At 43.7% G+C, this 10,582-nt stretch overlaps 1 protein-coding gene across 1 annotated transcript in view; it reads right to left on the bottom strand.

Annotated features, from left to right (window-relative positions):
- Positions 1-2,411: 2,411 nt before the first annotated feature.
- Positions 2,412-10,582, bottom strand: part of LOC143271735 (NACHT, LRR and PYD domains-containing protein 2-like) — a 62,006-nt gene continuing 53,835 nt past the window's right edge. The window contains exons 10-12 of the mRNA XM_076563608.1: positions 8,906-9,076; positions 4,501-4,671; positions 2,412-2,706 (exon numbers count right to left, since the gene is read on the bottom strand). Coding sequence (XP_076419723.1) covers positions 2,568-2,706; positions 4,501-4,671; positions 8,906-9,076 — 481 coding nt within the window. The 3' untranslated portion in view covers positions 2,412-2,567. The remainder of the gene's footprint in view (positions 2,707-4,500; positions 4,672-8,905; positions 9,077-10,582) is intronic.

The raw sequence follows: 10,582 nt of genomic DNA, 5'->3' as shown, positions 1-10,582 counted from the left end.
ATTATGGAAGGATGATCTTGCTATATGCCTTACCAAAGTACTCACAGCAAGAACTTCCTTCCCGGTTAACAATGTGAATGGATCCAAAAACATGCATATGCATGGTATCTGCAGTAGAGTCAAGACTTATTTTCTCAGAAGTCAGTAATGGGCTGAGGCTGGTGATCCAGGTAAATCAGTGCCATGAGAACAAACACCACTTTGCTTGCTCACCTCCAGACATTTATAACATTCATGTAGATGATAGGGATCCTTCATGCCATGTCTCAGTGTTGGGTATGGTTTGTAGATGAGTCTGAGAGTGTAACATAGGATATACATCAAGATGATGAATTAAGACCCTGATTAAAGGGCTGGAGAGGTGTTTCAGCTCAGAGTTACATGTTTCAGGGAGTTACAAGTGCCTGCTGCTTTTGAAGAGGACCTGAGTATGATTCATAACACCCAGTTCAAATGGCACAATTCTTGCCTCCACAGGTACCTGCTACATGTGTACCTGCACATATAGATACAAATACACACAACCATGAAAAAAAATCGCTGGTTAAAAAAAAAGCTTATGGTTGGGGAGGTCACAGCCTCTAGTGTGTATCCTGTTATTGTTAGCTAAATGAGCTGTACAATTGCCCTCTAAGTTTTAAAGTTTATTCTTGTAGACTTCGACTGCTCTTAACCTGGCTCAGAGAAGCTTCTTGGGTTGCACATGAATGCACACACATGCAAACGCCAGATTCACATGGGGATGTAACTCAATGATAGACAAAGTCCATAGCTACTGTGACCCACATAGCATGGATTTAAAAACCCTCACTGGGGTGGCAAGATGATGAATAAAGGAAAGATAGACACCCATGCAGAAAACCTGGGATCAGATGAATGTCTGCTACCATCGGAGGGTAAAAACTACTTCCAGCAACCCAGATCATCAGTGTGTGAATGAGGTATAGCACAAGGAGAGAGGCTGGCAGGTCTTGACAGGTGATCACTGTAGACAAGCAGTTTCAGGTTGTAAATGTGATGGTTAACATTCAATGTCTGAATTGCCATGCTTGACAGATAAACAAAAACATCCCCCTAATATGTAAGCTTGTAGCTTGTACAAGCTTTACCCTAGCGGCCCACTTCCCTTTTCCCCAGGACATTGAAGACTGCTCTTTAATTGAAAAATCTGCTGTTCTTGCAAGACAGTTAAGTCAGAAGGTTAACTGCTCTTTCTGCTTTTGTAACCAAGCTTGCTTACTCTGCAAAATACAACGTAACGTTGTGGTCTTTGCCTTTATAAGGCCTGGACTGATATAACTCAAGGCTGCATTTTGGGAGTGCTCTCAGGTGCAGTCCCGGAACCAATCAGCCCAGGTGCCAGTATTTAAATAAAAAGCCTCTTAAGATATTAAAACATGTTCATGGTGAGTCTGAGTGACCCCAGACTCATGAGAGTAAACATCCAGGAGGAAAGAGCTGCAGTTGGTAGTCTTCATACACACTTGTCACTCAGCTGCACTTGGACTCTTCAGGAAAGCTTTGCCACCTCTCTTTTGCCTCACCTGGGTGAGTAAGCCTTCACTAATCCTGTGGGGCTGAGACCCTGGAGTCCTGGACATGGCCTTGCCTTGGTCAGTAATACACATTCAGTCAGGCTTTTGCTCTCTCAGGGCTTCCTCCACTCCCTACACCTAGCTGTGCAAGGCCTTGGCTTGATCCTGGCTTGATCCCCCGTGCAGCCATCAAAACCTAAAGGCAGAACCCAGCATCCATGGGTGGGGGCTATAGAAATAGGAGCAGTCAAACAACTGCCCCGTGCAATTCCTGTTGTGTATCCTCTACTGTTGTCTAGCAATTTCTTCTTGGAGGGAATCACTTTAAGGGGCAGGGTGGTCTAAAAAGAGGTGAAACATCCCATCCTGTGGGGCAGGTCCTTAAGCTCAGGAAATATGCAAGCCAATGCTTCAGAAAGACTCTGAATCTGACCAGATATACTAGGGCCCTTCTTCTCCAAGCATGCACAAGTCATAAAGATGCTAAGAGACGCTCTCAGGCCAGACGAGACCAGCTGCCTGCCAGAGACTCTCCAACCTGTTGAACTTCCTGCAGGTTGTGCATCATGCTCCAGGTTGTCAGTTTTCTTGAGTTATCACCCACCCTGGGGTGGATTTTGGTGATGCAGATATCTGAGTCAATGCTGCTTCTGCAAAGTAACTCCAATAAATCTCATTGGTTCACCAAGTTGGATTTTTGTAGTATCCATGCTTTGATCTGTCTTTGGTTCCCTATCTAGTGGTGTATAGATCAAATCTACGCAGGAATGGTGTCACATATTACCCTATGATTTCTTTTCAATTTTGTGGGAACCCATTAGTAAACAGGACTTTACAAATGCTTTCACCTTTATTTCTCAATAAACCCGTGATATAAACATTTCACATGTAACATTGTTCAGTGACTTGTGTGGAATAAAGGATAAAGACATTTAGCCTAGCTACCAACAGATCAGAGAGGGTGACCAGAAGGCCTTCATCCACACCTTCAAGGCCCATTACTCATTTGGAGGGTAGAGACACTGGGTGGCCTCAAAAGATGAAATGAGGCAAAGAAGATCCCTTTCTCTTAGGATCTGATTGGTCGTTGTTAATGGTCAATTGTGGATGGCTCTTTTTCATTTCTTGGATCAGCTTCTGGATACTCAGGTCAGCGTCATCAAATTTCAACCTAGGTCACAACCAGGGGAGAAAAATGGTTGTTGCTTCAGTGACATTCATTTAAAATTCCCACATGCCTTAAATGTCTCATGGGTCACTTTAACACTATACTGCAAGGTAGAATTGCATATTGATATTTTAAATTTTACTTGAGTGCATGGTATATGCATATGTGTTGGTGGACTAAACTCCTGTGGCTGCATCGAGAGGCCAGAAGTTGTTATAGGGATGTCTTTCTCACTCAATTCTTTATCCTACTGTCCCCATCCAGATTTTATTTTGTGTTTGAATGTTTGGCCTGCATGTATTTACGTGCACTACATGTGTGCCTGGTGCCTGTGGGAGCTCAGAAGAGGCCACTGAATCCCTGGAATTGGAGTTACAGATGGTTGTGAGTCACCATATGGTGCTGGAAATAAAACGTGGGTCCCCTGAAAGGGCAGCAAATGCTTTCAACTGCTGAGTCCTCTGTCCACCCCCGCCCCACCTATCTTGCCCGTTTTTTTTTTTTTTTTGAGTCAGAATCTCTCACTGGCACCCTGAAATTCACCACTTTGATTAAACTGGCTGGTCAGTGAATCTTCCTGACTCCACCCCCAACTACTGGAGTTATAGACCTGTATGGCTTAGGGCTTTCATGTGGGTATTGGTGATTCAAACTAAGGTCCTCATGTTAGCACAGCACGAGTTTTACACACTAAGTTAACTTCCTAGCCCCAGCATATTGGGTCTCATTAGCCTATGCTAGCCTCAAACTCACTCTGTAGCTGGGGATGGCCTTGTCTTTCTGATCTTCCTACCTCTATTTTCCAAGTTTACTGCCACGCCAGTTTTATGCAGTTCTGAGGATGAAATTCAAGGCACACAGCAGGCAAGTACACTACCAACTGAATTACACACTCAGCCTGCATATTGATTTATTGGGGGAAAAGGTATCTATCTGTAGTGATAAAGACACTGCAGAGCCATGGATCCTTCAGTCATGACTGTACTGTCTTTTGAATCAGTGTCTCTGACTGAAACAGGAGCTCGTAGATTGGCTAGATTAAGCTGTTTAAGTGCTTGGGACCTGCCTGTCTCTGTGACCTCAGCTTTGGAGAGGCAAACACACACCTTCATGCCTGGCATATATGTGGGTTCTTAGGCGCCCATGCTTGGATAGCAGCCACTTTACGAAGTAAGCTATCTCCCCAGCCACTTCTTTCCTTGGTGCTCTTTTGAAAGAGCACCTCAGGCTGTAGTCTAGGAGTGCTTGAAATTCAGAATGTAAGCCCAATTGTGGCAATCTCATCACAACCTCCCAAGATCCAGAAATCAGGGCTGAGCCATGACACCAGGTTCCCACTATGCTAGAGACACCATGTTAGACTTGCAGTTTACTCTCACTAATAAGACAAATGTCTAACAATTACAGCTTCTTGGTCTCCCATGCAGTATTGACTTCATTATCCAACCCCAGTTTACCCATCAGTGCAACAGAAAGGTTAAGGAGAAGGTTGTTAAGAATGACCACTGGATGTGGTGACCCACGCTTTTAATCCCAGTGCTCAGGAGGCAGAGGCAGGCAGATTTTGGGGTTTGAGACTAGCCTAGTCTACAAAGTGGGTTCCAGGACAGTTAGGGCTATACCGAGAAATCTTGTCTTGAAAAATTAAAAAGAAATATTTGGTGACCAAATGTCAACGGATAAAGCTGATTGCCAGATGTCAACAGTGAACCATTTAGTAGCACTGGGTGTCATGTCACTTCCACCAAAACCACCATGTAGGAAACAATATATATGAAATAGGAGATAGGACCACACCTGAGTGTTTGAAGGGGGCAAACGTTATGTTTCAAGTCTTCACAGAATGTCTTGACTGCATCAGCTCCCAAGTTGTTCTGAGATAGGTCGAGAGTGTTCAGGCTCTTGTTGTTTCTGAGAGTCTCAGAAAAGTCTTTGCAGTTGTTTGGAGTCATGGAGCATCCATACAGCCTTGCAGACAAAATACAAACCTTAACTCATTGTGTCTTACCCAGCACTGGATTCCTGTATTCTTCAGCAGTCACCTTCCAAGCAAGTTGTGCTTGTTGGTACAATAGTGGCAAGACAGTGTGGGGGGTACCAATAGCTTTCTGATTGGATTTGAGGCTGCTACAGATGAGGCATTTCTGGTAAACATGGTTGAAAGTTCCCTGGTGGGGAACCTGCTGTTAGTTCACTAAACAGTCATGTTGTCAAACCGTCCAAGAAATATTTATGTTTATAACTACAGATCTGTGTTGCTCTCAAGTTTAGTCAGAGAAGCTTCTTTTTACAGTGAGTATGGCTAACAAGGAAACTTATAACTGGTCTCAATGCTGAGAATAAATGAAGTGCTCAGCTGTGGAGGGTCATTTGCATCAACCTCTCTCTATTCAAGGCTTAGGAAACATCTTGTAAGAGGTAGATAGACTAAGAGCTGGAGCATGGAGAGGATCAACGTGAAAGACTGTCATCTGGACATTGCATGACTGTTGCACACATGAACTCACAGCAAACGTAGTGACCTGTACAAGACCTGTACAGATCAAGACAGTCAAAATTCCAGCATGGATGAGGGAGGGTCTCCAGAGTCCCCATCCAATTGATGGAAAGAGAATCACTTTGGAGATGAAGACGTGGAAGGTTGCTGATGTCTCCACACTCATGTGCATATGATCAGTATTCACTGGACTAAGGGTGATAATAATAAAAAATAGTAATGATAATACTATTATAACAATAACAATAATAAAAGAGAACGTGAAGTTGGGAAGGAGATGGGTTAGGTCGTCTCAGGAAAGACTTGGGGGTAGTGGAAGGATGCATATGAACCAAATACATGGTATACATGTATGAGAATTTCATTGAATAAAAATATTATGTATTTAAGACATAGCTCATTAATTCAACCAATGCTATGATCATTATCCTGTATGACAGGCACACAGTTGCAAGCACTCAACAGTGAGCAACAAAAGCTTCTGCCCTCAGGGCAACAAAATAGTGTACTCTGTAGTATAACATTTACAAGGAAAGATTATGAGAGGAAAGAAGGGAGTATCTGGGGATGCCAGATCAAGGGCTGTGGATGGTATGAGAGAGTGAAGAGAAAGAATTGTAGCAGTTAGGGGCTAGAGAGATGGCTCAGAGGTTGGGAGCACTGACTGCTCTTCCAGACGTCCTGAGTTCAATTCTCAGCAACCACATGGTGGCTCACAACCATCTGTAATGAGATCTGGTGCCCTCTTCTGGCATGCAGTCATACATGCTGTATACATAATAAATAAATAAATCTTAAAAAAAAGAATTGCAACAGTTAGGATTAGCAGATCTCCAGGACAGGGAAAAGGCCTAATGTTGGCTTAGTGATACATGTGTGAAAACAGTATCCAACTGAACATGTTGTACATGTGTATAATCACACACCATTTGGAAGGCCAAGACAGTAGGTTGGATAGATTGATGCAAGCCTAGGGTACACAGTGAGACCCCATAAAGCAAGCAGAGAAGTCAGGGCAGGTCAAGGTAACAAAGCAGAGCATAATAGAGCAAAATATATACATGATGTATACAAAGCATAGAATCAAGACAGGCAGCATCAGTGACCCAGAGAAGGCCGTAGAAGAGGAGGTCATAGGCAGAGGCCAGCCCACAGAAGATGCTCAGATCCCAGCCAGATTTTGCTTGGACCGAGACAGAAGCCACTGATGGTGGGATGATGTGAGTGATATAAAAATGACCATAAAAGTTATTCAACGGGACTGGAGTTTTAGCTCAGTTGGTAGAATGAACAAGGCTCCAAGTTTGATCACCAGTACCACATTAGACTGGGCATGGTGGTGTATGCCAGTGGTCCCTGCACTTCAGAGTATCAGAAGTTAAAAGTTATTTTCTGAAACATAGTGAATTTGAAGCCAGCTTGGGATACAGGTAGAGGAGGGCTGGTGAGATGGATTGGTGGATAAAGGTCAGGCCTGATGACCTGCATTTGACCCTTAGGATCCACAAGGTAGAAGGAGAGGACTAGTTCCCATTTGTTGTCCTTTGACCTTCACACTTGGGTTATGGTATGTTCTAGCTCCCTTCCCCACAAAATAGAGAAGTGTAGTTAAAAAAAATTAAAGTTTAAGAAGAATACCCACAGGAAATGAAGAGGTCAGAATGCAGCCTTGTGAAATCAACACAAGCTCCTAGATGTTGCTATGCTCGAATTCTAGATAACTGGAAGAGAGTGCCAAGGTTTCAGAATAGACTGGACTCTAAAAGAGGAATGGAGAGAGGATATCACACAAAGCGAGGAAATGATCTGTTCGGAGGGATAGTTTATACTGAAGAGTTTAGGTAGGGGAGAAAGATCAATTCCATTTTGGACAAAGACCTCAATGAACTCCAAGAAAGCAGGAAAATGGGTATGTTCAATACAGGAAAAAGCATTCCTCCATCTGGAGTTGTCAACTGTGCAGGAGACAGAGACAAGGTACCACAGAAATGATCAAGTGATGTGTGCATACGTGGGCATACACACAGTGTTACCTGTATAGGATACTAGCTCAGGCCATGGGCTAAGTTTAATCCATGATGTCGAATGGGCTCCACATAGCAAGCACTGAGCTCATGGCTTGGCAGGTGTTTAACAATGATAGTTTTTTTTCTTTATCGTGATAGCCATGTTTATAGCAGACAGACATCTTATTTCCTAGAATGCATGAGTGAGATGATGCATAAAGGAGTTAGGGCTGACTGATGTGTAGCAGTTTCCTCAAAGATAAAACATCTTGTCTTAGAGGGAAGTTCATAAACACAGGATGTTAGCAAAGAGGTGAAGCAAGATGCTTTGAGAGGGGTGGTGAATGATTTCCTCCTGAAGTTCCTTAAACTCAGAAATAAAGCTCAAAGCTTTAGGGAGCCCCTGGAACTGACAGATATGCTAGGCCCTCTCCCCTCCCTATGCATATATTAGCAGTAAGAGCTGCTAGAGACACCCTCAGACCTGCTGAGCTGCCTGGAAGAGACATCCTCCAACTTGTACCACCTATGCAGGTTTGTAGCATGCTTCAGGTCTCTAGCTTTCTTGAGCTTCTTCCCCTGCTAGGATGTGGCTGTTTTTGAGTCATTTCTGCTTCTGCAAATAACCCCTCACCTATATTCCTGTAACTGACCCCAATAAACCTGCTGGTTCACTGAGTTGGCCTTTGATGGTGTCCTCACTTTGGTCTGTTATCGGTTCCTTTCCTTTCATGATTAGACGATGGTTCCCATCTCCCCAGGAATAGTGACACACAGCAGATGGGTAAGTATTCGTTTCTGCTGGTATGCCAACAGGGTATTTTATGCAATCCAGGGCCACAGCTATGCTAGGCAAGCACTAACCACTGAGCTACACACCTATTCCCCAGAGGGCTGTCAACCACTGATGCCACCATTCTTCTGCCAGCAGGTTTGTGCCACAAATCACACAGTGGCTGCTGGTTCCCTCCCTATAATCCTGAAGATGACAATTCAGGGTTCTCACCAGCCTACATTGCAATCATGATGGACTCTTAGAAGTACTGATGCCTTCCCTACTTCCTGGGAATTTAGAGGCATTTCTTGGTTTCTGGGGAAGAGAGATAATATTTTCTTTAGTGATGCAACAACTAGTAAGGAGTTACTTACAGGAGCATGGGCATCTTATCTATGGCCAGCCCTGGTTAAACTCACCAGTATGGGGACACAGACAGACAGACAGACAGACAGACACAGACACACACACACAGACACACACAGACACACACACACACACACACACTGGAAGTGGGCCGGGTGGTTTGGAGCCACCAAGATGTAGGCTTGGGGATGAAATGAGTTCTCTGCAAAAGCAGCAAGTAATCTTAACTGCCGAGTTATTATTTCTCCATCCCCTTGCCAGGTGATTAAAAAAATACTCAACTTGGGGTGGAGAGAGAGATCTGTGGTTAAGGCCCTTGCTGCTAAGCCTTATGTTCTGGATTTGAACTCAAGATCCCACATGGTGAGAAGAGAGAGAACCAACCCCTTCATGCTGTCCTTTTGATCTCTGTGTCCCAACCATAAGACACACAGACTAAAAATGTGATACAATACTCAACTGACTTGACTCAAGTTCTCTGTATTGCTCCTGAAGGCATCTGCTACACTTGAGAACTCCTTTGAGGTACAGATTACAGTTCAACAAGACATGACTCACCACAGACTTTTCAAGTTACTCTGGGGTTCCTTCAATGCTTCACACAGAAACCTTGTACCTGGGGTTCTGATACAATTCTGCCCCAGATCCAAGTGCTCTAGACTCAATGCCTGGCTGAGCATCTTTGAGAGATGGCAGCAGCCTTCGCTGGTGATGTTACAGGACCACAGTCTGGAAAACCACATGCACAGGGACAAAAATCAGGAACAAAGGAACCCATTAGTTCATTCTGGGATGATACCCTCAAACCACATCCTTCTACCTTGAGCCATGGTTTCAGTTAAGCGTAGAGTTATTGGAATAAGTGAGTACATTAGAATGAAATCATAAAGTGGGTTTCCATATGGGTTTGCAAAAAAAAATCCTTAGTGTTATTTACTGTCTTGATCCTCTTTTCTGTCCCACTTTCCCATTCCACTTCTATAGAGAGGTTGGAGAGCGAATATGATAAAAATACATTGTGTACATATATGAAATTCTCAAAAAAATAAGAAAATAAAATTAATTGGTATGAGAGGGAACCTCATGCCTGCTACTGTCAACCTAGGCAACTACCTGTGGCTAGTAGAGGGCAAAGACTCAAAGAAGAGAATCTATAACACTTCTTCATTAAATGGATACACAGTTTTCAACTGCCTTTTAAAGACTTATGCTCATAGGTAAATGCAGCTCTCATCCCTCAACAAAGAAAACATTAAAATTATAGAACCTCATGGATGAGGGCATATATCAGTGTTAAGTTCCTAGCAGGGTGCCTGTACCCATTAGGTGCTTAATGAATGCTGATAATTGTTATTTCATGGCTGTGTTTGGCTATCTCGGAGGGTAGTGACTTTTTTGTGGTGAATTTTTTTTTGTCAGATAGGGTCTCACTCTGTAGCTTAGGCTGTGATCCTCCTGCCTCTTGACTTCCAAATGCTGGTTTACAGGCATATGCCATCATGCCTGGACTGATGATAGTGCCTTCTAACATAATTAGGCTATAAATTCAAGATAGGGCTAGTTAGTAGGTAGGTTCCTCAAGGCTTTGGATCCCAGTGGTTGGGTATTTACACAGTGTATTGTTGGGGAGTTCTTTCCTTCCATCTATCTCTAACCATGAACTCAATATTTCATCACATTTAAGTAACCAAGTAGGCATCATGGCTGCTCATAGGTATAACAAAGATTAAAAAAATAGGAAACTCTGACAGCTCCCCTTCCTTCCTCTCTTTCATGGTGTTGAAAATGGAACCCAGGACCTCGTACACAGATTGCATTATTTCTTTATTTTATTCTTTGGTCAACTTGACAGGAGCTAGAGTCATCTGGGAAGAAGATACCTCAACTGAGAAAGTGCCTCCACAAGACTGGCTTGTGGGCAAGTCTGGAGGGCATTTCCTTGTCTAATGGTTGATGTGGGAGGGCCCGGCCCACCCTAGGTGGTGTCCATCACGGGCATGTAGTCCTGGGCTGTATAAGAAAGCAAAGTGAGCAAGCCAGTGACAGCACCCTTCCATGGCCTCTACATCAGCTCCTGCCTCCAGGTCCTGCCTCCAGGTCCTGCCTCGACTCTACTTCATGATGGACTACAAAATGTAACAGGAAATGACCTGTCCTCCCCAGGTTGCTTTTTTGTCATGGCATGTATCACAGCAACAGGAAATGAATGAGAACAAACTGTGCTGGCGGCTCACA

This window comes from Peromyscus maniculatus, chromosome 1 (genome assembly GCF_049852395.1).
Source record: "Peromyscus maniculatus bairdii isolate BWxNUB_F1_BW_parent chromosome 1, HU_Pman_BW_mat_3.1, whole genome shotgun sequence".
Lineage (NCBI taxonomy): Eukaryota > Metazoa > Chordata > Mammalia > Rodentia > Cricetidae > Peromyscus > Peromyscus maniculatus.
The sequence above is the reverse complement of the archived record's forward strand: the minus strand, read 5'-3'. Positions and strand labels throughout refer to the sequence as shown.